The 24,293-nt window shown below is 51.7% G+C and overlaps 5 protein-coding genes across 7 annotated transcripts; 3 read left to right on the top strand and 2 right to left on the bottom strand.

The window, feature by feature from the left end:
* Window positions 1–350: 350 nt before the first annotated feature.
* prokr1a (prokineticin receptor 1a) lies at window positions 351–4,323 on the top strand. Its single transcript, XM_004085417.5, has 3 exons — window positions 351–488; window positions 806–1,229; window positions 3,436–4,323. The coding sequence occupies exons 2-3, from the start codon at window positions 829–831 to the stop codon at window positions 4,175–4,177; spliced, it is 1,143 nt and encodes a 380-aa protein (XP_004085465.1). The 5' UTR covers window positions 351–488; window positions 806–828; the 3' UTR covers window positions 4,178–4,323.
* Window positions 4,324–4,355: 32 nt separating this feature from the next.
* aplf (aprataxin and PNKP like factor) lies at window positions 4,356–12,904 on the bottom strand. Of its 2 annotated transcripts, XM_023953761.2 has the most exons (10): window positions 12,762–12,904; window positions 12,480–12,551; window positions 11,856–12,004; window positions 11,624–11,729; window positions 11,406–11,514; window positions 10,987–11,111; window positions 5,555–5,772; window positions 5,364–5,486; window positions 5,115–5,161; window positions 4,356–4,924 (listed from the first exon to the last, which is right to left on the bottom strand). In XM_023953761.2, exons 1-10 carry the CDS (start codon window positions 12,852–12,854, stop codon window positions 4,734–4,736), a joined length of 1,233 nt encoding a protein of 410 aa, XP_023809529.1. In that variant the 5' UTR covers window positions 12,855–12,904; the 3' UTR covers window positions 4,356–4,733. The 2 variants fall into 2 exon arrangements, with proteins under 2 accessions (XP_023809529.1, XP_078805077.1); XM_078948951.1 differs by lacking the exon at window positions 11,856–12,004 and having other exon boundaries at window positions 12,762–12,898.
* A 764-nt stretch (window positions 12,905–13,668) lies between these two features.
* On the top strand, window positions 13,669–14,777 carry fbxo48 (F-box protein 48). 2 transcript variants are annotated; one of them, XM_023953796.2, is made up of 3 exons: window positions 13,669–13,811; window positions 13,884–14,209; window positions 14,494–14,777. In XM_023953796.2, the coding sequence occupies exons 2-3, from the start codon at window positions 13,907–13,909 to the stop codon at window positions 14,653–14,655; spliced, it is 465 nt and encodes a 154-aa protein (XP_023809564.1). In that variant the 5' UTR covers window positions 13,669–13,811; window positions 13,884–13,906; the 3' UTR covers window positions 14,656–14,777. The 2 variants fall into 2 exon arrangements, with proteins under 2 accessions (XP_023809564.1, XP_023809580.1); XM_023953812.2 differs by having other exon boundaries at window positions 13,672–13,811; window positions 13,916–14,209.
* A 143-nt stretch (window positions 14,778–14,920) lies between these two features.
* On the top strand, window positions 14,921–21,476 carry cnrip1a (cannabinoid receptor interacting protein 1a). Its single transcript, XM_023953818.2, has 3 exons — window positions 14,921–15,209; window positions 20,108–20,252; window positions 20,464–21,476. Exons 1-3 carry the CDS (start codon window positions 15,031–15,033, stop codon window positions 20,626–20,628), a joined length of 489 nt encoding a protein of 162 aa, XP_023809586.1. The 5' UTR covers window positions 14,921–15,030; the 3' UTR covers window positions 20,629–21,476.
* Window positions 21,477–22,783: 1,307 nt separating this feature from the next.
* Window positions 22,784–24,288, bottom strand: map1lc3c (microtubule-associated protein 1 light chain 3 gamma). The gene is made up of 4 exons (XM_004085379.4): window positions 24,147–24,288; window positions 24,017–24,072; window positions 23,840–23,946; window positions 22,784–23,063 (listed from the first exon to the last, which is right to left on the bottom strand). Exons 1-4 carry the CDS (start codon window positions 24,205–24,207, stop codon window positions 22,901–22,903), a joined length of 387 nt encoding a protein of 128 aa, XP_004085427.1. The 5' UTR covers window positions 24,208–24,288; the 3' UTR covers window positions 22,784–22,900.
* Between the last annotated feature and the right edge of the window lie 5 nt (window positions 24,289–24,293).

Here is a 24,293-nt window from a genome sequence, read left to right as displayed (position 1 = left end):
CCCTCCTTGGAGCTGGTTCTGTCCCTGCTGAGGAAGATCTTCCTCCTTCATCTTGGATCTGACTGTAGTTCTGGTTCTACGTTCTCCAGAACAGAGCCGGTTCCGGGCTCACGTTCTCACTTGGAGAAGAAAGCGGAGCAGAAGCTGCTGAGGACCGCGTGGCGGTCCAGAGGAGCATCGGCTGAGCGTCTCACGGTTTCAGCCTCAGGAGAGGTTCTGATCCACAGAACCCTTCTCTGAGAGGACGTCAGGCTCAGTTCTGATCCTCCTCTCACAGTCCAGGTGTGACATTCCTCACCTTGGAGACGAATTCGTCGTCATGGTAACAAAGCTGCTCCGTCTGCGGAGGTGGAGATGAGGATCCTCAGCCGGCCCGGTTCACAGCGACCGGACAAAAGCAGGAGTCTGTGCTGAGCCGGACCCTCGCTCCAGAACCTGATGAGAAGAGGAGCTGGTCCGGTTGTGGGCGGGTTCCTGCATCAGTCCAGGTGAGACTTTGGGAGAAAACACCTGCAGAGAAGAGCTGAGGCTCTGGAGAGAGAGCCTTCCTTTCTGTGGTTGGATGAGCGGTTGGATGGATGAGTGGATGGATACTCAGTTGGATGGATGGATTTGAGCAGCAGTCCGTCAGAACCGTCTGGACCGCTGTTCCTCCTCTGGTTTCCTGGCTGTGAGCAGCAGAACCGCTGGTCTGGACTCTGGGGAGCGTTTGGCTCCATTCCTTTGTCAGCAGATCTTTGTGGCAGCCATGATGATGATGATGATGACCTTCAGGTCAAAGGTCACGCTCTCTCCTGCTCTGCAGAGACCCTCCAGGCCTGATGCACCATGGGAGATTCAGCCAACAGCAGCGGGGCTCTTCTGGACTATGAAGGTTCTCTGGACGAGATCCCGGACGCCACGCAGAGCGGCGCCTTCGTCCTGGCCACCGCCCTCATCGCCGTGGTCCTGGCGGCCATCATGCTGGTGTGCGGCGTGGGGAACTGCCTCTTCATCGCCAGCCTGCTCCGCTTCAAGCGGCTCCGGAACCTCACCAACATGCTGATCGCCAACCTGGCGGTGTCGGACGTTCTGGTGGCGGCGCTGTGCTGCCCCTTCCTGCTGGACTACTACGTGGTGAAGAGGCTGTCCTGGGAGCACGGCCTGCCGCTCTGCGCCGCCGTCAACTACCTGCGCACCGTCTCACTCTACGTGTCCACCAACGCGCTGCTGGCCATCGCCATGGACAGGTGAGCTCACCTGGACGGCCTGCGGGTCACAGACCTCCTTTTTCATCCTCCGGTTGAAACATCCAACATCTGAAAGTTCCTCTTCTTCTGGTTGGACAGGAAGTGACCGACAGAGAAACGGTTCTGATCCAAATCCTGATCCCTTTAGAATCCAGATCCTAACCCACAGCTCAGTGTATGATGCTTGAACCCACACGGTGACATGACGCCATGCGTCTACACTTCTGCTTTGACGGTCCTCAGCCACGGCGTCGGAACCGGGTTGTGGTGTTAGAGTCCAGATGTGAGACTTTCCCTCTGATGAAGCTCAGGAGGTCCGATTGTCTCGGTGCCTCCTTCAGCGTTCCTGTCTCCACCTTCCAGATCCGGGTCCAGTTCAGTATTTTCACGGACCGGCCTGAATTTGGCGTCGGATCTTCCATTTCCTGTAAGAACCATTCAAATGGGTTCTGGATTTGAACCCACAACCGCCCAAGTGGAAGCGACAGAATCACCCAAACTCGTCATGAATATACATCCACGTTTGAACAACTTTATTAGCAGCATCCTCGTAACAGACAGCCGGTTACGCATGTTCTGCATGATTATTATGGTCTGTAGGAACAACCGTCACAATAAATCCTCATTTGGAGGAAAGATCCCGGTTTTTGTCTGGTAAATGCAGCTTTTATTTTGAAGTGAAAGGCTCTTCTTCTGTTTCCTCTTTACTGCTAAAGACACGTTTGTCGCTGGCTTGGAGGTTTCAGATTAGCCGCCGGTGCTTTGACAAAGGAGCGGACGGACGTTCCACACCTGACCGAGCGACTTGACATCCGTCAGGAAGGAGTCGGATGTGGGGCAGAGAATCCAGGAGTTTTTCAAAATAAAACTTGCTTTTGGGTGTTGTGTTTTTCCATGTGGCCCGGCTGGCCCTCGGACCGGTGCCGGTCTGCACCTCGGGGGTTGAAGGCCGCCGTTCTAGTGCTTTTGTGTTTTGTTTATGACTTTTTAAAGAAGGTCCGAGTTCGTCACTCCGCTGTTCCCAGAAGAACCTGAGGCTACGTTCACACCTCAGGCTGAAACGGCCCAGTTCTGATTTTTTTGCCCCTGTATCCGATCTTTTCATGACAGTCTGAACGACACATATCCGGTCTTTTCAAATGTGACCTCCGTCTGACCGGCCAGGCCACATGAATCCGACCCGCACGCCATCGATACGTTACTATAGTCATCATTCTGCGTTGAAGTAGGCGGGAACGAGAACGTAAACATCAACCATGGTGGACGATGCTGCTGAGACCAGTCAGGAAGGGAAGCCAGGTTTGATTCATATTTGGGGTGACCGCTCTATTCAGGCCAAACTCCAGGGCTCTGATCGCAACCGGACGGTTTTTGAGCGTGGTGTTGAACCTTTCCCGCCATTACTTCTTCTCCCTTTCCGACCGTGGTCAGAAGCGCGGGGGACAGAAGGCGGATCCTCCTTCGGGGTTCACTTCCCCGTTCGGACCCTTAGATGCTCCAAAGCGGGTTAATAAAGAGTCAATAGCATTTATTCTGGGGGAAACCTTCTTTTATTACCGTTCTCCTTCCTCCGTAACACAACATGAATGCGCGCCCACACTGCTGCACACGCTCTCTCCTCTCTCTCACACACACACACACACATGTGCGCGCACGGCCCCAGCACACACACATCCCCATTCCACTACAGTGGGTCCAGACCATCCTGGCTCCAATGCCTTCTTAAAATGAGAAGCTTGTTATTGTTCTGGCTCCTTTGTGAAAATAAATGTATTAAAGCAAAAAGAGCTCAGCTGTTGACATCCATGCTAACGTTAGCTACATCTGCTAACAACAGTGACGTCGTTACCGTTGAGTTCTCTTCTGTGCATGCGGGTCACTTCTGGGTCATTTCAGGGTCACACAGGAGATCACAAAAGGTCACGTTTAATTGGAAATGTGACCGGCCTTGCAAACAAAATCTGATTTTTTCAAAAGATGGGAATTGAGCATTAAGGCCTGCAGTGTGATCGTTGCCTTAGTTCCTTCTGGATCTTCGTCTTTGAGTCTTCTGCTCGCGGTAAATTTGGCACACGCCCCCCCGCCGTTCCTTCCTGCACCAATGTTTTTATGGAGGCGTCGTAAAGACCTTAAAGTGGGACGTCCCCCTCCTCCCCCGGATGTGGAGGTGGTTTCATGGTCAGTAAGCGTGTTGTTGTGTCTGCAGGTACTCGGCGATCCTCCACCCCCTAAAGCCCCGTATGAACCGTCAGACGGCGTCCTGCGTCATCCTGGCGGTCTGGATCGTCCCCGCCTTCATCTCCATTCCCTCCGCCTACATGACCTCGGAGACCACGTACCCCCACGCGGAGGGGCGGAGCCACAAGACCTTCTGCGCGCAGATCTGGCCTGTGGACCAGCAGGTCTACTACCGCTCCTACTTCCTGCTGGTCTTCGCTCTGGAGTTCGTGGGCCCCGTGACCGCCATGGCGGTCTGCTACACGCGCATCTCCAGACACCTGTGGTCCAGAGGCGTCCCGGGCGTCCAGACGGAGCAGGTCCGGAGGAGACGCCATGAGCGCCGCAGGACGGTGGTGGTTCTGATCCTGGTGCTGGTGGCCTACGTGGCGTGCTGGGCGCCGTACTACGGCTTCGCCCTGCTCCGAGACTTTCACCCCACCCTCATCTCCAGGAACAGGAACTCCCTGGCGGCCTTTTACATCATCGAGTGCATCGCCATGAGCAACGGCGTCATCAACACCGTCTGCTTCGTGAGCGTCCAGAAGAACAGGAAGAAGGCCGCCGCGTTCCCGCTCAGGTCGCTCAGCTTGGCGGCGAGGAGATCGAAGGACGATGGCGAAGGTGAAACGTCCGTGCTGCGGGGGAAGGAGGGGGGGGACAACGCCCCGCCTTTGACGCCTCCTCCAGCGCAGCAGCTGGACGCTCCACCAGAGCAGAACCCGCTTTAGTCCAGGTTTCCTCAAAGCGTTTGTCCTTCTGTGGACGTCAGGAGAAGCCCGGAGCCTCGTGGAGGTCTGTGGTTCAGGACCGACCCGACTGACGTCCAGGAACAGAACCAGGAGGAGGTTTATGAGGAAACGGATGTTTCCAGAACCTTCTGTGTGTATAGAGGTGACGCCTGCAAACTTCCACTGAAGCTTTTATTTTGAAAGAACAGGATGACCATGCTGAACATGGAACAAAGCGGGTTCTTTGCTTCCTGTCAAATCAGTAAAAAAAATCATGATCACAGCAAATCTGAGGTCACTTTTCAAAATAAAAGCTTTCAAAGAGATCCTGCTTTTAATGTTAAATCTGATCAGCAGCTTGAATAAAAGAGAAAATCTGTCGCCTTGTGTTTTAAGAGGACTTCCTGCTGTTTCTTCAAATTAAAAGTCTGCTTGATAAAACAGAAAGTGGAGGCATCGTGATTGGCTTCACCCAGGTGAATGGTTACCGTGGAAATGGCTAATCACCCCCCCACAGCTGATCCATCCCATTGCAAACAGGAAGGCCGCTCCTTCCTCACTTCCTCCTCTTCAGGAAGCCCGTGGCCTCTCTCTGCAGCCTCTTGATGTCCTCGCCATCGCTGTCGTCCGAGGGGGCGGGGTTATAGTCAGAGTCATTGTCAGGATCTTCGCTGTCGTCATCGATGAAGCTGTCTTCATCCTCCTCTTCGTCAGGGGGGTTTCGGGGGACGGCTCGAGTGGAACGAGCTGCAAAGTCAAACGGAGCGGTTGAACCGAAGCTGAACCATGCACGGAGCCGTGCACGACTCTGTGCACGGAGCCGTGCACAGCTCCATGCACGCTCTGCAGGTGAAGTGGCTCCAGCAAACGCATGAGCTCACAGTCCTGCAGATGACCTCCGACCTCGTGGCAGAAGGTTCCGTCCTCACGCACATACCTGGTTTCCGCGTGTGCTTGAACTCCCTCCTGTGCAGCGGGTTCTTCCTGGAAACACAGAATCCAACAGTTGGGCTCGTGGTTCTGTGGCGGAGAAACGACGACAGAGCAGCGGCGCCACCGGCTGGACCGCTCATGCCCCGCCCATCATCACCAACATGCAGCTACAACCCGAGGACACCTGAGGGGGCTCAACTCTCTCTGACAAAGAGTCTGCAGCGCCGTGGGTTCTGCAGGGACGGGGTCTCACCTGTAGCAGTCGGTTCCGTACGGACACTCGGGTCGCTCCCCCTCCCCCCCCTCCTCCTCCTCCTCCTCCTCGTAGTCGGAGTCTCCAGGATGACTGCTCTCCTGAAAGTGAAGCGGATTCTTCCTGGAAACAGAAGAAGATGAGGGAGATCTGCTGTCTCCTCCTCTTCAGATCTTACCAGGTGAGCTTACCTGTAGCAGTCCTTCCCGTAAGGACACGGCATTCGGCGCTGGGTTGTGGGCGTGGCCCTGGGCGGAGCCAGGACAGATGTGTCCCTCTCCTCCTGGGTTCGGTTGGTGGGCGGTCCTCCCGGGTCGTCTGCGTTTACGGCGAGGCGGCGAGGCGCCTTCTCCACCTGGGGTCTGGTGGGTTCTCTCCATGAGAGCGCTGATGCTCCTGCAGGAACGTCCTGCAGACAGAACCGCGCTTCCATCAGCGTCCAGAACCACAACGTCCCAGGAGGTCCAAGACTCCAGAAAACAAAGCTGTTCTGGTTCTGAAGCTGTCTGACAGGAAGACAACTTTACAGAGGAACCGTCAGCATGGAGGGTTCCTCAGAACCGTTCTTTAGAACCTCAGAACCGTCAGCATGGCGGGTTCCTCAGAACCGTTCCTTAGAACCTCAGAACCGTCAGCATGGCGTGTTCCTCAGAACCGTTCCTTAGAACCTCAGAATCGTCTGCATGGAGGGTTCCTCAGAACCGTTCCTTAGAACCTCAGAACCGTCAGCATGGCGGGTTCCTCTGAACTGTTCCTTAGAACCTCAGAACCGTCAGCATGGAAGGTTCCTCAGAACCGTTCCTTAGAACCTCAGAATCGTCTGCATGGAGGGTTCCTTAGAACCTCACAATCGTCTGCATGGCGGGTTCCTCAGAACCGTTCCTTAGAACCTCAGAATCGTCTGCATGGAGGGTTCCTCAGAACCGTTCCTTAGAACCTCAGAACCGTCTGCATGGCGGGTTCCTCAGAACCGTTCCTTAGAACCTCACAATCGTCTGCATGGCGGGTTCCTCAGAACCGTTCCTTAGAACCTCAGAATCGTCTGCATGGAGGGTTCCTCAGAACCGTTCCTTAGAACCTCAGAACCGTCTGCATGGAAGGTTCCTCAGAACCGTTCCTTAGAACCTCAGAACCGTCTGCATGGCGGGTTCCTCAGAACCGTTCCTTAGAACCTCAGAATCGTCTGCATGGCGGGTTCCTCTGAACTGTTCCTTAGAACCTCAGAACCGTCAGCATGGAAGGTTCCTCAGAACCGTTCCTTAGAACCTCAGAATCGTCTGCATGGAGGGTTCCTTAGAACCTCACAATCGTCTGCATGGCGGGTTCCTCAGAACCGTTCCTTAGAACCTCAGAATCGTCTGCATGGCGGGTTCCTCAGAACCGTTCCTTAGAACCTCAGAATCGTCTGCATGGAGGGTTCCTCAGAACCGTTCCTTAGACCGACAGAACCGTCTGCATGGCGGGTTCCTCAGAACCGTTCCTTAGAACCTCAGAATCGTCTGCATGGCGGGTTCCTCAGAACCGTTCCTTAGAACCTCAGAACCGTCTGCATGGAAGGTTCCTCAGAACCGTTCCTTAGACCGACAGAACCGTCTGCATGGAAGGTTCCTCAGAACCGTTCCTTAGAACCTCAGAACCGTCTGCATGGCGGGTTCCTCAGAACTGTTCCTTAGAACCTCAGAACCGTCTGCATGGCGGGTTCCTCAGAACCGTTCCTTAGAACCTCAGAATCGTCTGCATGGAGGGTTCCTCAGAACCGTTCCTTAGAACCTCAGAATCGTCTGCATGGAGGGTTCCTCAGAACCGTTCCTTAGACCGACAGAACCGTCTGCATGGAGGGTTCCTCAGAACCGTTCCTTAGAACCTCAGAACCGTCTGCATGGCGGGTTCCTCAGAACCGTTCCTTAGAACCTCAGAACCGTCTGCATGGCGGGTTCCTCAGAACCGTTCCTTAGAACCTCAGAATCGTCTGCATGGAGGGTTCCTCAGAACCGTTCCTTAGAACATCAGAACCGTCTGCATGGAAGGTTCCTCAGAACCGTTCCTTAGAACCTCAGAACTGTTTGCATGGCGGGTTCCTCAGAACCGTTCCTTAAAACCTCAGAACCGTTTGCATGGCGGGTTCCTCAGAACCGTTCCTTAGAACCTCAGAATCGTCTGCATGGCGGGTTCCTCAGAACCGTTCCTTAGAACCTCAGAACCGTCTGCATGGCGGGTTCCTCAGAACCGTTCCTTAGACCGACAGAACCGTCTGTATGGCGGGTTCCTCAGAACTGTTCCTTAGAACCTCAGAATCGTCTGCATGGCGGGTTCCTCAGAACCGTTCCTTAGAACCTCAGAACCGTCTGCATGGCGGGTTCCTCAGAACCGTTCCTTAGACCGACAGAACCGTCTGTATGGCGGGTTCCTTAGAACTGTTCCTTAGAACCTCAGAATCGTCTGCATGGCGGGTTCCTCAGAACCGTTCCTTAGAACCTCAGAATCGTCTGCATGGCGGGTTCCTCAGAACCGTTCCTTAGACCGACAGAACCGTCTGCATGGCGGGTTCCTCAGAACCGTTCCTTAGACCGACAGAACCGTCTGTATGGCGGGTTCCTCAGAACCGTTCCTTAGACCGACAGAACCGTCTGCATGGAAGGTTCCTCAGAACCGTTCCTTAGAACCTCAGAACCGTCTGCATGGCGGGTTCCTCAGAACTGTTCCTTAGAACCTCAGAACCGTCTGCATGGCGGGTTCCTCAGAACCGTTCCTTAGAACCTCAGAATCGTCTGCATGGAGGGTTCGTCAGAACCGTTCCTTAGAACCTCAGAACCGTCTGCATGGCGGGTTCCTCAGAACCGTTCCTTAGAACCTCAGAACCGTCTGCATGGCGGGTTCCTCAGAACCGTTCCTTAGACCGACAGAACCGTCTGTATGGCGGGTTCCTCAGAACTGTTCCTTAGAACCTCACAATCGTCTGTATGGCGGGTTCCTCCGACCTGTTCCTTAGAACCTCAGAACCGTCTGCATGGCGGGTTCCTCAGAACCGTTCCTTAGAACCTCAGAATCGTCTGCATGGAGGGTTCCTCAGAACCGTTCCTTAGAACCTCAGAACCGTCTGCATGGAAGGTTCCTCAGAACCGTTCCTTAGAACCTCAGAACCGTCTGCATGGCGGGTTCCTCAGAACCGTTCCTTAGAACCTCAGAACCGTCTGCATGGCGGGTTCCTCAGAACCGTTCCTTAGAACCTCAGAATCGTCTGCATGGCGGGTTCCTCAGAACCGTTCCTTAGAACCTCAGAATCGTCTGCATGGAGGGTTCCTCAGAACCGTTCCTTAGACCGACAGAACCGTCTGCATGGCGGGTTCCTCAGAACCGTTCCTTAGAACCTCAGAACCGTCTGCATGGCGGGTTCCTCAGAACCGTTCCTTAGAACCTCAGAACCGTCTGCATGGCGGGTTCCTCAGAACTGTTCCTTAGAACCTCAGAACCGTCTGCATGGCGGGTTCCTCAGAACCGTTCCTTAGAACCTCAGAATCGTCTGCATGGAGGGTTCCTCAGAACCGTTCCTTAGAACCTCAGAACCGTCTGCATGGAAGGTTCCTCAGAACCGTTCCTTAGAACCTCAGAACCGTTTGCATGGCGGGTTCCTCAGAACCGTTCCTTAGAACCTCAGAACCGTTTGCATGGCGGGTTCCTCAGAACCGTTCCTTAGAACCTCAGAACCGTTTGCATGGCGGGTTCCTCAGAACCGTTCCTTAGAACCTCAGAACCGTCTGCATGGCGGGTTCCTCAGAACCGTTCCTTAGAACCTCAGAACCGTCTGTATGGCGGGTTCCTCAGAACTGTTCCTTAGAACCTCAGAATCGTCTGCATGGCGGGTTCCTCAGAACCGTTCCTTAGAACCTCAGAACCGTCTGCATGGCGGGTTCCTCAGAACCGTTCCTTAGACCGACAGAACCGTCTGTATGGCGGGTTCCTCAGAACTGTTCCTTAGAACCTCAGAATCGTCTGCATGGCGGGTTCCTCAGAACCGTTCCTTAGAACCTCAGAATCGTCTGCATGGCGGGTTCCTCAGAACCGTTCCTTAGACCGACAGAACCGTCTGCATGGCGGGTTCCTCAGAACCGTTCCTTAGACCGACAGAACCGTCTGTATGGCGGGTTCCTCAGAACCGTTCCTTAGAACCTCAGAACCGTCTGCATGGCGGGTTCCTCAGAACCGTTCCTTAGAACCTCAGAACCGTCTGCATGGAGGGTTCCTCAGAACCGTTCCTTAGAACCTCACAATCGTCTGCATGGCGGGTTCCTCAGAACCGTTCCTTAGAACCTCAGAATCGTCTGCATGGAGGGTTCCTCAGAACCGTTCCTTAGAACCTCAGAACCGTCTGCATGGAAGGTTACTCAGAACCGTTCCTTAGAACCTCAGAACCGTCTGCATGGCGGGTTCCTCAGAACCGTTCCTTAGAACCTCAGAACCGTCTGCATGGCGGGTTCCTCAGAACCGTTCCTTAGAACCTCAGAATCGTCTGCATGGCGGGTTCCTCAGAACCGTTCCTTAGAACCTCAGAATCGTCTGCATGGAGGGTTCCTCAGAACCGTTCCTTAGACCGACAGAACCGTCTGCATGGAAGGTTCCTCAGAACCGTTCCTTAGAACCTCAGAACCGTCTGCATGGCGGGTTCCTCAGAACTGTTCCTTAGAACCTCAGAACCGTCTGCATGGCGGGTTCCTCAGAACCGTTCCTTAGAACCTCAGAATCGTCTGCATGGAGGGTTCCGCAGAACCGTTCCTTAGAACCTCAGAACCGTCTGCATGGAAGGTTCCTCAGAACCGTTCCTTAGAACCTCAGAACCGTCTGCATGGCGGGTTCCTCAGAACCGTTCCTTAGAACCTCAGAACCGTCTGTATGGCGGGTTCCTCAGAACCGTTCCTTAGACCGACAGAACCGTCTGTATGGCGGGTTCCTCAGAACTGTTCCTTAGAACCTCAGAATCGTCTGCATGGCGGGTTCCTCAGAACCGTTCCTTAGAACCTCAGAACCGTCTGCATGGCGGGTTCCTCAGAACCGTTCTTTAGACCGACAGAACCGTCTGTATGGCGGGTTCCTCAGAACTGTTCCTTAGAACCTCAGAATCGTCTGCATGGCGGGTTCCTCAGAACCGTTCCTTAGAACCGTCTGCATGGCGGGTTCCTCAGAACCGTTCCTTAGAACCTCAGAATCGTCTGCATGGCGGGTTCCTCAGAACCGTTCCTTAGAACCTCAGAACCGTCTGCATGGCGGGTTCCTCAGAACCGTTCCTTAGACCGACAGAACCGTCTGTATGGCGGGTTCCTCAGAACTGTTCCTTAGAACCTCAGAATCGTCTGCATGGCGGGTTCCTCAGAACCGTTCCTTAGAACCTCAGAACCGTCTGCATGGAGGGTTCCTCAGAACCGTTCCTTAGACCGACAGAACCGTCTGTATGGCGGGTTCCTCAGAACTGTTCCTTAGAACCTCAGAATCGTCTGCATGGCGGGTTCCTCAGAACCGTTCCTTAGAACCGTCTGCATGGCGGGTTCCTCAGAACCGTCCAGGAGGAACCTCCAGACAGAGAAGCTCAGCAGGTTTTAGCTTCAGCATCTTCATCACCGCTTTACTCAACCGTTTCAGGTGCCTTCTCCTCCTCAGCATTCATCTTCCTCTTTCTCTGCTCCTCTTCCTCTTTCGATGTGGGCGTGGCCTGAACACCGCCAGCAGGTCGTTTCCTCCTCTGAAGAGTTGACTGAACTAAACACACACAAAACCCCATCAGACCAACAACATGCTTCTACAGAGCAGAACCACAACCAGACAGAACCGGTCAGTCAGATCAGAACTGGATCCGGCTCTTTCTAAGCGATCAGAGCAATTTCTGAGGAAGAGCCAAAGATGGTCTCTGCAGGACGTTGCTGTTCCGCTCAGGTGAGTCCAGGTGTTCTCTCGTGTTCTGAGCGTTCCCCTGGCATACAGAGATTCCTTCGGGTTCTCTGGTTGAATTTGGCTTTTTTACCCATGAATCTTTGCACCGTTTGCCACAGTTACCTTTGAGCATGAGGGCTGGGGTCTGCACGGCGGCCGCCATCATCCAGGCAGGAAGGGTTCGAACCCTGACCTCAGACAGAGCGGCGTGCCTCTGATCCTCCATGTTGGTCTGTGAAGATCAAAGGCCGGACTTCAAAGGACAACGAGGGTTCGAGGACCGTTTCCTTCCTGATGCTTCAGCGCAGGGCCTGACATAACGGTGTGGGCGGGGCACCCACCTGTCGGGATCTCCCGTCTGACTCCGCCCCCTCCTCTCCTGCTGGACCCTCCTGACCTTCTCCTGAGGCGGGAAGCTGCTCCTCCTCCTCAGCGCTCCGGATGCTCCTGCAGGACACAGAGACGTGAGGCAGCTCCTGCAGGAGCAGCTCTTCATCAGCTGGAGGGTCTTCCTCCGTCTGTTTGATCCCAGCTTCAAACAAAAGCGGCGCCGCCCACACCCTCCTGGAATACCTGGAGCCCACGGCCTCCACCCTGAAGACCAGCCGCCCCGGCAGCAGAGAGAGCAGCTCGCCATCGCGCAGCGTGTACCAGGATCCTTGGGGCAGGGGGCGGGGCTCCGAGGACAGGGAGGCCTGGATGAAGCACGGGTTGGCGTGGGTCTGGGGAGGGACATGAGCGCATCAGTTTGGGATCTGGGGAGGCCCGAAGACACCAGGAGGACCATCTGCAGACGGCACGGCTCCTCCTCTGAGGAGGTGCAGAGACAGAACAGAGAAGGTCAGAGGTCATCCTGGATGGATCCACATGGTTCTGATTGCCTGAAGTTCCACCTGGATCTTCTTCAGAACCGTTTCAGTAAAGCTGAACCGGACTCAAACAGATCCGGTTCTGTTTTGGTCAAACCGTGTGACGGGTTGCGTTGTTCATGTAACGTCAGTGGTTTCCTCCATCTTGGCCGGATGTGACATCATCAAACCCTGAACTGAAAGACCCGATCGGGTCGCTGTGGAACCAGAACCGTCTGGATTTTCTACATGCAAACTCTAGCAGAACCGAAAACGTGACGGCGGCGTCCTCCTGAACCTCGCCGTGTTCAGAACTCTAGGAGAGTGTGTGTCTGGGGGGGGTCGGTACCGGTTTGAGGCGCAGCTCTCCGTCCAGGTTCTGCAGCAGCCCGTGGCGTCTCGACACCCTCTTGTCGCTGATCTGGGGTGGAGACAGAAACACTCAGTCACTTGTGAGGCGATGGAGCTGAGGATCAGCGTCCCTCACACCACGTCCCCTCAGGAACTTGTCCTGAGGGGGGTACCAGCTCCAGTTCTGCGTCAGAGGTCAGGTGATCACCTGCCAGCTGTGGCAGCGGAGTCACGTGACCGTGCCCCGCCTCTGTCTGACCCGACACTCTGCGGGACTCACTGTGAGCAGGGGACCCCGGCCCAGCAGCGTCTCCCCTGGCGGAACGGGGACCGGATTCCCGCCATCCACCGGGACCAGGAGGAAGCCGGACATGAGCTCCGGAGGCGGGGGGGTCCGGCTGGCGGGAAGAGTTTATCAACACACGCGGTTCGGAAAATGCGTTGGGTCCAATTGACCCGGGTCTCTGCGGATCTGGACTATGAAATCCGGGTCTGAGAGCCGCAGGTGAATTCGGGAACAACTTCCGCTACTTTTGAATCCAGACTTCCGGTTTCCAGTGGAGCATGCGCAGTGGTGTCTTTAAGGTGTCAGCAAAAAAGTTAAAATTTCCATCGATTTTTACGAAAGATCCAATTTGAGTAATTAAAAATTGAAATAAACAAAAACTTAACATGTTCATGTCAGCCTGAAGTTAAAGTGTTGATCAGTAAACTGACCTGCGCAGAAAAAAACGTTCAAAAAAAGATAAATTGTTTGGATTTTAAGTAAGAATATTTTCTCTTTAAATTTCACATTAGATTACAAAAGTTTAAAAACAACGGAGTTTGGTTTTTTGACAGTGAGGCCTTTCTACGCATGCGCGTGGTTTAAATTCACGATGACGTCACGTCTGTGTACAAACAACCGTTGGGACATTTAAACAGTCAGCTGTCGGGATCAAACCCCGTGTCCTGTCCGCGCTTGATTACTGCGTCCCTGTGGTTCAGCGTCTCGGGAAAGAACCCGATTCCGTTTCTGCTCGGAGTTCAGACCGGAACCGGCGGCGTTTGTCTGCTAGCTGCTCTCCCCCAAAACACTCGTTTAGACGGAGGTGGGGGTGGGGTCCCGGTGGGGGGTCCCGCTTGAGCCCTGATCCGGTTCTGAGGCTTCGGTCACGTGCGCCTCCCGCCCCCACGTCCGAGGCTCAGGTGCCAAACAGAGAGCAGGTAGGACTTCTGTCTTCAGCACCTGTGACGTTTTTGAAACGTGACCGGAAGTGAGGCCACATGAAAAGGTTCTGAAGGCCGATCCGGATCCCGGACTGCTGTGGACCCCTGAGGAGCAGACCAGGTGGGTCTGAGACTACACGATCCACGTGCTAAAATCTGATTGACACCCCCATAAATGTCTTTCATCTTTCAGTCGCCCCCTCCCCCTCCCCCCTTATGATGCAGGATGAACCTGCAGAGACTCCGCCCCCACACCCGATGGAAGGAAGCCCCACCCTGATGGCAGCCCCCCCCGAACGCCCCCCTCTGAACTTTGTGGAGGCGCTTCCTCTGGAGATGAGCGTGCGGATCTTCAGCCAGCTGGACGCTGACAGCCTGTGCCGCGCCTCGCAGACCTGCCGGCTGTGGCACGCCGTCATCCAGCAGAGCGAGCAGCTGTGGAGGGGGCAGGGCCTGGTGGTGCGCGCCGTCTGCCAGAGGGAGGTGGACCGCGACAGGAGCCACGGCCATTCCTGGAAGGTGAGCCTGGTCTCCCCCCTCCCCCAATATGGCCAGGTTATAGGGGGGGCGGGGGAGTTCTGATGCCTCCCTCTGAGGCCCCTCCCTCATCACATGACCCTCATGTAAGTGAAGGTCCCTGACCTCCTTGATGATGAAGGTCATTGACCTCCTCCTCATCGCACCTCCTCATGCCATTGAGCTGTCCGTCTCCCTCTTTGCTTCTGGATAAGGGTGGAGGGTGGCACGGTGGTGTAGTGGTCAGTGCGTTCTCCCGGTTCACGTGTGGCTCCGCCCCCCTGCAGGTCACCGTGGTCAGGAACTACGCCCGCAGCCGCCTGAAGGCCGACTGGCTGACGGGGCGCTACAGTCACGTGCGCTCTGTGGCGGAGCTGCGTGGCAGGAGGATGACGCCGCTGGACGCAGAGACGTGGGGGGAGATCCTTCAGGCTGAGCTGGACAGATGACCCCCCCACCCCAACCCCAACCCTCCACCCCCACAAGAACTTGGAATGAGACTGTAAATGATCCAGACCTGAGTATGACAGAAAACACCAATTTTATTACAAAATAAAAGTTTTCTCTGGAACAGTTGTGTAGGTGTAGGCCCTGTGGGGGTGGGGGTGGGGGGGTCGAACCGGACTGAAGGTTTAGTTCGGGTCAGAACGGATGAAGGCTCGTTTTCAGCAAGTTATTAGTTATTACAAAAACCGGCTTTTATTGTGAAGGCGTCGAGCGGAAGCGCGCTGACGCCGTCTGCAACCCCCACCCCCCACCCCCACCCCCCCTCAGCATCCGCGCATCTCCAGCTCGTGCGTCCGGCAGAGCAGCATCCCGGGACGATGGACGACGTGCCCCCCCTCATCTGCATCTCCGTGGCGCTGCGGATCCAGCCCAACGAGGGTCCGGTCTTCTTCAAGGTGGACGGAACCCGGTTCGGCCAGACCCGAACCATCAAGCTGCTGACGGGCTCCAAGTACAAGATTGAGGTGGTGCTGAAGCCCGGGACCGTGGAGGCCACGTAAGGGCGCGAACCCGGGCGCGTGCCTGTGTAACACGGGAGATGGGCGCGCGTGGGGGACACCGGACAAAGACTGCGGCGTCGGCGCACGCGGCGGCCTCCTCGTGCAGGCCGCAGCATCCGACACCCGCCGAATGAATAAATGATGCGGGATCGGATGGAAGCACGCGCGCGCGCGGGGTGGGGGTTATAAACGACGGAAAAAACATTCAGGATAAAAAATATTTTTATTGAAATATTCGTTTAGCTTCATTTGGATGCTGTCAGGTGGATGTTCAGCTTCATGGTCGAGTTTTAGTGGAAGAACCCAGAAGATCTACTCCACATAGATCTACTCCACATAGATCTACTCCACACAGATCTACTCCACACAGATCTTCACATAGATCTACTCCACATAGATCTACTCCACATAGATCTACTCCACACAGATCTACTCCACATAGATCTACTCCACACAGATCTACTCCACACAGATCTACTCCACACAGATCTTCACATAGATCTACTCCACATAGATCTACTCCACATAGATCTACTCCACACAGATCTACTCCACATAGATCTACTCCACATAGATCTACTCCACACAGATCTACTCCACACAGATCTACTCCACACAGATCTTCACATAGATCTACTCCACATAGATCTACTCCACACAGATCTACTCCACACAGATCTTCACATAGATCTACTCCACATAGATCTACTCCACATAGATCTACTCCACACAGATCTACTCCACATAGATCTACTCCACACAGATCTACTCCACACAGATCTACTCCACATAGATCTACTCCTCAAAGATCTACCCCACATAGATCTACTCCACATAGATCTACTCCACACAGATCTACTCCACACAGATCTTCTTCACATAGATCTACTCCACATAGATATACTCCACACAGATCCTCTCCACACAGATCTTCTCCACATAGATCTTCTCCACGTAGATCTTCTCCACATACACTCAAAAAAAGGAAATTACCAGCCAATTAAGTTAACGAAAAAGTAACTTGTCATTTCAACCAGAAAATTATATGTTTGTAAATCTTTCGTGAATGAATCATGTCGATTTTACATAAAAATAATCCATTTAAAAGTTAATAATTTCAATCATGTTGATCCAACATGATTCCATTAAATTGGATCCATTAGTAATCGCAAGGAATTGTGGGATACCATTTTCTTTGTCTATCTGGGCAGATTGGGGTCTAAGTGTGAGTTTTTCTCCATGGGTTTTATTGTCTAGCTGTTTTACTCTGTTTTAACTAGTGATTTAAACTGATATGTGTTTATTTCGTTTGCACCATGAGTTAAAGTTTGGTATAGGATGAAGACCAAACCCCTTGTGTGGCAAACTGTTAATGTTCCAATACTTAACACAGAGTTCGCGGTAATTGAACTCCTGTCTTGTGATGGACTTTGCTGGGTAAATCATGTCTTTGATGTGAAAATTAAAAGACCCATTGGTTGTAACTTTGGAACAACATATCAATTACAGATGAATAAATAAAATTATAGAAATAAATAGAAATTCAAGTTAAATAAACTTAATTTACTTAGGTGTGACCAATTGAAGTGATTCAATTAAATTGGATCAACTATTTTCTTTTTAGAGTGAGTAACAATATTAATTTGAAGTTGGGTGCAACTGCTCTATTTAAATTGAATCAACTTAAATTTATTAATTTGAACCTAAATACATTAAATAGGACCAACATGATTCATTTTTGTTCAAGTAACGCAATCTAATCACCACGTAGATATACTCCACATAGATCTTCTCCACATAGATTTACTCCACACAGATCTGCTCCACATAGATCTTCTCCACGTAGATATACTCCACATAGATCTTCTCCACATAGATTTACTCCACATAGATCTTCTCCACATAGATTTACTCCACACAGATCTACTCCACATAGATCTTCTCCACATAGATCTACTCCACATAGATCTACTCCACATAGATCTACTCCACATAGATTTACTCCACACAGATCTACTCCACATAGATCTTCTCCACATAGATCTACTCCACATAGATCTCCACATAGATCTACTCCACATAGATCTTCTCCACATAGATCTACTCTACATAGATCTACTATACATAGATCTACTCCACAGAGATTTACTCCACACAGATCTTCTCCACATAGATTTACTCCACACAGATCTACTCCACATAGATCTTCTCCACATAGATCTACTCCACATAGATCTCCACATAGATCTACTCCACATAGATCTACTTCACATAGATCTACTCCACATAGATCTCCACATAGATATACTCCACATAGATCTTCTCCACATAGATTTACTCCACATAGATCTTCTCCACATAGATTTACTCCACACAGAGCTACTCCACATAGATCTTCTCCACATAGATCTACTCCACATATATCTCCACATAGATCTACTCCACATAGATCTTCTCCACATAGATTTACTCCACACAGATCTACTCCACATAGATCTTCTCCACGTAGATATACTCCACATAGATCTTCTCCACATAGATTTACTCCACACAGATCTGCTCCACATAGATCTTCTCCACGTAGATATACTCCACATAGATCTTCTCCACATAGATTTACTCCACACAGATCTACTCCACATAGATCTTCTCCACATAGATCTTCTCCACATAGATCTACTCCACATAGATCTTCTCCACATAGATCTCGTCTACATAGATCTACTATACATAGATCTACTCCACATAGATCTCCACATAGATCTACTCCACATAGATCTTCTCCACATAGATTTACTCCACACAGATCTACTCCACATAGATCTTCTCCACATAGATCTACTCCACATAGATCTCCACATAGATCTACTCCACATAGATCTTCTCCACATAGATCTACTCTACATAGATCTACTATACATAGATCTACTCCACAGAGATTTACTCCACATAGATCTACTCCACACTGATCTTCTCCACATAGATCTACTCCACATAGATCTGCTCCACATAGATCTTCTCCACGTAGATATACTCCACATGAATCTTCTCCACATAGATTTACTCCACATAGAACGTCTCCACATAGATTTACTCCACACAGATCTACTCCACACTGATCTTCTCCACATAGATCTACTCCACACAGATCTTCTCCACATAGATCTACTCTACATAGATCTTCTCCACATAGATTTACTCCACACAGATCTACTCTACATAGATTTACTCCACACAGATCTTCTCTTCACAGATCTTCTCCACATAGATCTACTCCACATAGATCTTCTCCACGTAGATATACTCCACATAGATCTACTCTACATAGATCTTCTCCACATAGATTTACTCCACACAGATCTACTCTACATAGATCTACTCCTCACAGATCCACTCCACATAGATTTACTCCACACAGATCTTCTCCACATAGATATTCTCCACATAGATCTACTCCACATAGATTTTCTCCACATAGATCTTCTCCACGTAGATATACTCCACATAGATCTTCTCCACATAGATCTTCTCCACGTAGATATACTCCACACAGATCTTCTCCACATAGATATTCTCCACATAGATCTTCTCCACATAGATCTACTCCACGTAGATATACTCCACATAGATCTTCTCCACATAGATCATCTCCACATAGATTTTCTCCACATAGATCTTCTCCACGTAGATATACTCCACATAGATCTTCTCCACATAGATCTTCTCCACGTAGATATACTCCACACAGATCTTCTCCACATAGATATTCTCCACATAGATCTTCTCCACATAGATCTTCTCCACGTAGATATACTCCACATAGATCTTCTCCACATAGATCATCTCCACATAGATTTACTCCACACAGATCTTCTCCACATAGATATTCTCCACATAGATCTACTCCACATAGATTTTCTCCACATAGATCTTCTCCACGTAGATATACTCCACATAGATCTTCTCCACATAGATCTTCTCCACGTAGATATACTCCACACAGATCTTCTCCACATAGATATTCTCCACATAGATCTTCTCCACATAGATCTTCTCCACGTAGATATACTCCACATAGATCTTCTCCACATAGATCATCTCCACATAGATTTACTCCACACAGATCTACTCCACATAGATCTTCTCCACATAGATCTACTCTACATAGATCTTCTCCACATAGATTTACTCCACACAGATCTACTCTACATAGATTTACTCCACACAGATCTTCTCTTCATAGATCTTCTCCACATAGATCTACTCCACATAGATCTTCTCCACATAGATCTACTCCACATAGATTTACTCCACACAGATCTACTCCACATAGATCTCCACATAGATCTACTCCACATAGATCTTCTCCACATAGATCTACTCCACATAGATGTTCTCCACATATATCTACTCCACATAGATCTTCTCCACATATATCTACTCCACATAGATCTTCTCCACATAGATTTACTCCACACAGATCTGCTCCACATAGATGTTCTCCACATAGATCTACTCCACATAGATCTTCTCCACATAGATCTACTCCACATAGATCTTCTCCACATAGATCTTCTCCACATAGATCTACTCCACACAGATCTTCTTCACACAGATCTTCTCCACATAGATCATCGGGCAGAGCTCCTCTGGCCTCCGTCTGGGACTTTCCTCTGGTCTTCTCCATCAAACCTGCGCTGCTGTCCTCGTTTCAGGAAACCTCTCCGTCTTAGTTTTCTCTTTTATAGGGGTTTGGGTTCCGGTTCGGTTCTGGACCTGTGTGGCCTGCAGGTTGCAGATGTCGGGCTGTGATTCTCGGTTTCTGTGAGACGCTCCCCCCCTCAGGAGCAGCTCCTCTGGGCTCCGTCAGCTGAAAAGGCCTCTCCTCCTGCAGAAACATGAACATTGGGGGCGTGGTCTTCCCGCTGGTGCAGCAGTCCAGGGACGAGGAGTCGGTGGTTTACCACGGCCAGTACGACACGGAGGGCGTCCCGCACACCAAGAGTGGCGACCGGCAGCCCGTCCAAGTCAGCATCGAGGTGAGAATCCGGCTCAGAGGTTCTGGTTCTGGCTGAAGCTGCACAGCTTCTTGGTTCCTGGTTCAGGTGAGGTTCTCCACCTGCTCACATCCCAGGAAGTCAGAAGATCTTTGAAAGATGAGGATGAGTCTTTCACACTCGGGAATCAGGTGGCGAGCGTCCGGCGGCGTGCTGGGGGGGTCGGTGATGTCATCCTCTGTTCTCTCTGCAGTTCAACAAGGCGGGGACGTTCGAGACGGTCTGGCAGGCCAAGTACTACAACTACTACAAGAGGGAGCACTGCCAGTTCGGGAACAAGTTCAGCAGCATCGAGTACGAGTGCAAACCCAACGAGACCCGGACCCTGATGTGGATCAACAAGGAGGTCTTCAACTGAACCCACCAGAGCACCTCCTCCTCCTCGGTCCCGGACAGCGGCGTCTTGGGTCGGGTTCTGGAGGACCAGGTGTCTCTCATGCTGGTCTTTGGTCTGAAGCTGCTCTCAGAAACTGGACTTTATTCTTCATTCTGTCTCCGGTCCTCTGAGCTCCAACGCTCTGCTCTGATTGGACGAAGCAGGTTCAGAAGACCCGTTCTCATTCAGCCTCAAATATGAAGAGGAGGTTCCTCTGAAGCCCAGATGAGCTTCTTCAGAGGAGAACCCCCCCCCCCCCAAACATCTCCTCTGTTTGGAGTGAAGCCCCGCCCCCTGTAGATGTCAGGTCTCCTATTGGAGGACACAGCTGAGAAGGTTCTGTCCAGTAAATGCTGGGAGCGGACGGACACAGCAAGTCCCTCACGGCGGTCCAACCCACCCCTGAACCCCCCCTGGTGACACCTGAAGAGGAAAGACGAGCATCACCTCAGGCTGAGTCAGGAATCGATTCTTCTGGAGATCCGGCCGACCGAAGACCAGGATGGAGGACACCTGAGCAGGTGTCTCTGCTGACGCTCAGAGACATTTCCACCTGCAGACGTCCTGAATCTGCAGACCAAAACTCACTGATGTTTGCTTCAGAGCTTTTATGTTCAAACGTAACCCGGGACTATTTTCTGCAGCGGAGGAATCTTAGATGCTTTTGTGGAGGTTTCTCAGTTTTTGGTGCTTTTTTTTCCCAGAAGACTTTTGGTTTGTTGTCTTCATGACTGGAATCTTTTGCCAAAAACGTTTGTACCTGTGGACATGTTTGTGGTTGAGGTCGTCTCACCTGGTGGTGTCATGAATAAATCCATACGTGAAGCAGCGTTCTGCCGTCTTTACTGTAGGTGTGTCCGTCAGCAGAGACTGTGGCGGTCAGTGGATGAAAGGACGGATGCAGACATGACCGACCCGTTTCAATGTCCAACCGTCTCAAACTGACGAGGGGATCTAAAACCAGTGGTTGGATCAACTCTGGAGAAAAAGGGTTGCAGCTGCAGCCAGGTCCAGGTCCAGGTCCAGGTCCAGGTCCAGGTCCTCCTCTGGTGAGATGAAGCCATCATTTCCACCAAAAGCTGTTTGGGTTCATTTAAGATGCTAGAGTTCTGTAAAGTCCTAACAGTGACTTTGGGTTTTTATTTATGTCAGATTGATGCTGAAAGACCTTTGAGCTTTTAGGTGTTTTATGTTCATTCCTCACCTAAATGACCCCAAAGTGGTTTTTGATCCAAACCAATAAAAACTAGAAACTGAATATTTCTGTCAGTGACCTGTTGGATGAGCAGGTCAATGACATCAGAATGAAACCGTTTGACACTTTGTCCAACAGTAAAATCTTAATAAAGTTGACCTTGAATCCTAAGAGGAGGATTTGACCTTTGAAGATTCTGGGATTCATTTTATATTCAGAGATGACGTTCATAAAGTGATTGACAGGTTCTGTTCATCTGGATGTTAAAAAACTCATCTGCAGGGAAAAGACTCAGGTCACTGAAGCACCTTTTCTTGATGGGGGGGGGGGGGGTCCCCGCAGTGGGCGGGGTCCCCGCTTGTGCCGTCATGAAACTCACATTTCTCATCTTTGACAGAACAGACGTGACGTCTCGGCGATAAATCCACTGACAGATGTTAGAGTCCAGTGAAGTGGTGCTGGTTCTGATGGACTCTACCGACACAGTGACCCGGTTTGGGTTTAAGGAGGAGTCACTGATGGGGTTCTGATGACCATTTCTGTTCTGGACCTCTCAGCTGATCCAGTCAAACTCAGAACACAGACCAGGTTCTAGAGCCCCCCCCCCCCCCCGGGTGTGTGTGTGCGGGGGGGGGGGGGTGTTCTGTCTGGGCTGGAGGTCTCCGTTCCCCTCTTCTTGGAGCTAGACATTTACTCCGATTACTTTGTCAGGAACTGAAACGCGTTTGAGGCTGAAGAGTTCCGACCCGACCCGACCCGTCGCAGCGATCAAAGACCTTCCTTCATCCAGGAAATGATCTGAACAAACACGGCTCCATCCTCAGCTCCACATTCTGGAACACAGCCGGTTCTTTTCCATCAACCCTCACATTTACAGACGGACCTGAACGCAGCGCAGACCGGACGCCGTCTGTTCAGGTGAAGGAAAGTCCTGCAGACGCCTCACTGCTCAACATTTATTGCTTCATCTTTAAAAGTCCACAGAAACGTCAGTTTATAAAAATATTTTCTATTTACAGCAGATTCACAGCGGAAGTCCGTAAAAGTGCGGCGGCGGCGTCAGCGTCCGAACATCTCCTGCGAGGCGTAGGTCATGTAGAGGAAGCCGTCCTCGTCCTGGTGGTCCTTGTAGACCTGGGCCATGGTGAGGGACATGCTGGGCAGCCCGCTGCTGTTGATGAGCAGGTAGAAGGCCTGGCTGGGCAGCAGCGCCATCCGGTTCCTGCAGAGGGAGGGGCGTCAATGTGCAGCTGTTCCAGCATACTGGATTCTGTTGACATCTGAAAACAGATTAAAAAGCTTCCAGGTCCACAGCGCCACCTGCTGACCAGTCATTTCCTCACATCTGATGCTGAATGAGGACAGGAAGACATTTTATTCTGAAAAGCTGATTTCCTCCATGAAGCCCAAATTCTGGATGGAACTCCAACAGATCCGCAGTTTGATCAAAACGGTCAGAAATCTGCTCTTCAGATCCACCCCAGAACTTCCCAGATCCTCGTTTTTCAGGGCTCTGCAGGACAGAACCGGACTTTGGACTTTAATCTGCTAATCCATAATCTGGTGTCAGATTACAGCGGCTGAAGGAGCAAACAGACGGCAGCTGGAAGTCAGATCAGAAGTGTCTGCAGGTTTCAGAAACTCAGGAGGAAGAAGAGGAGGAGGAAGAGGAGGAAGAAGAAGAGGAGGAAGATCTGGACATCTGTCACCAAAACTTTTCAGAGAAGAACTGAACCCAAAGTTCTGATCCACACAACGGAAGACTTTCAGAACCGACTCAGCAGTCAGAACTTGGATGAAGAAGACTGAGCAGCTCATCTGGGTTCTGGATACCCCCACCCCCTCTAAAAGGTTTCTAAGGAGCGCGTGCCTGCAGTGTCACGTGATGTGTCTCCTTCAGGAACAAACAAAGCTGACCCATTTATGAAGAAAGATAATTGATCTTTTAAAACAGCCTAGAGCACGCGCGCACGCACGGCGCGCTCTCTACAGACTCACCTGATGATGGTGACGAACTGCGTCATGGTGAGCTCGTGCGGCACCAGAAACTTAGTCTTATCAAGGGGGGGCAGGAACCTCTCCTTGTCGTAGCGCTCGATGATGACCTGGGGGGGCGCAGCAGCTGATTGAGTGGGAACGAACAAACACCTTTGCGCGTGACGGCCGCCTACTTACCGGGATCTTGTTCGGAAATTTGGATTTAATTCCCGCCACCTCTTGTTTCCGCGTGGCTGCGCGCACGACACAAACGGAGCGTTACGTTAGTGGCAAACTGTGGCGCGTGCGTGAACGCGCGAGGCCTTACCAAAGCTCTTCCTCTGTTTGAAAGGTTTGCTCTGCGGAGGGATCTTCTCCAGCGGAGGCATGATGGAGCGCCGGGTCGGAGACAGCGCGCGGACGAGCCCGCGTGGGGCTTAAATACGGGCGGCTGGAACACATCAGCTGATTGCCG

The sequence above is a fragment of the Oryzias latipes genome, chromosome 1, assembly GCF_053564925.1.
Source record: "Oryzias latipes strain Hd-rR chromosome 1, Olatipes_Hd-rR_3.1".
Classification (NCBI taxonomy): Eukaryota; Metazoa; Chordata; class Actinopteri; order Beloniformes; family Adrianichthyidae; genus Oryzias; species Oryzias latipes.
The sequence above is the reverse complement of the archived record's forward strand: the minus strand, read 5'-3'. Positions and strand labels throughout refer to the sequence as shown.

Excerpts from the sequence above, each read along its gene's own strand:
- prokr1a (XM_004085417.5), top strand. The coding sequence starts at position 829 with ATGGGAGATTCAGCCAACAGCAGCGGGGCTCTTCTGGACTATGAAGGT. Across the intron at positions 1,230-3,435 it reads CTGGCCATCGCCATGGACAG|GTACTCGGCGATCCTCCACC; the intron begins GTGAGCTCACCT and ends TTGTGTCTGCAG.
- aplf (XM_023953761.2), bottom strand. The coding sequence starts at position 12,854 with ATGTCCGGCTTCCTCCTGGTCCCGGTGGATGGCGGGAATCCGGTCCCC. Across the intron at positions 11,112-11,405 it reads CCCAGCCCTCATGCTCAAAG|TTCAGTCAACTCTTCAGAGG; the intron begins GTAACTGTGGCA and ends GTGTGTGTTTAG. Across the intron at positions 5,162-5,363 it reads TACGGAACCGACTGCTACAG|GAAGAACCCGCTGCACAGGA; the intron begins GTGAGACCCCGT and ends CTGTGTTTCCAG.
- fbxo48 (XM_023953796.2), top strand. The coding sequence starts at position 13,907 with ATGATGCAGGATGAACCTGCAGAGACTCCGCCCCCACACCCGATGGAA. Across the intron at positions 14,210-14,493 it reads GCCACGGCCATTCCTGGAAG|GTCACCGTGGTCAGGAACTA; the intron begins GTGAGCCTGGTC and ends GCCCCCCTGCAG.
- cnrip1a (XM_023953818.2), top strand. The coding sequence starts at position 15,031 with ATGGACGACGTGCCCCCCCTCATCTGCATCTCCGTGGCGCTGCGGATC. Across the intron at positions 15,210-20,107 it reads CCCGGGACCGTGGAGGCCAC|AAACATGAACATTGGGGGCG; the intron begins GTAAGGGCGCGA and ends CTCCTCCTGCAG. Across the intron at positions 20,253-20,463 it reads CCGTCCAAGTCAGCATCGAG|TTCAACAAGGCGGGGACGTT; the intron begins GTGAGAATCCGG and ends TTCTCTCTGCAG.
- map1lc3c (XM_004085379.4), bottom strand. The coding sequence starts at position 24,207 with ATGCCTCCGCTGGAGAAGATCCCTCCGCAGAGCAAACCTTTCAAACAG. Across the intron at positions 24,073-24,146 it reads CAAACAGAGGAAGAGCTTTG|CCACGCGGAAACAAGAGGTG; the intron begins GTAAGGCCTCGC and ends TCGTGCGCGCAG. Across the intron at positions 23,064-23,839 it reads CAGTTCGTCACCATCATCAG|GAACCGGATGGCGCTGCTGC; the intron begins GTGAGTCTGTAG and ends CTCCCTCTGCAG.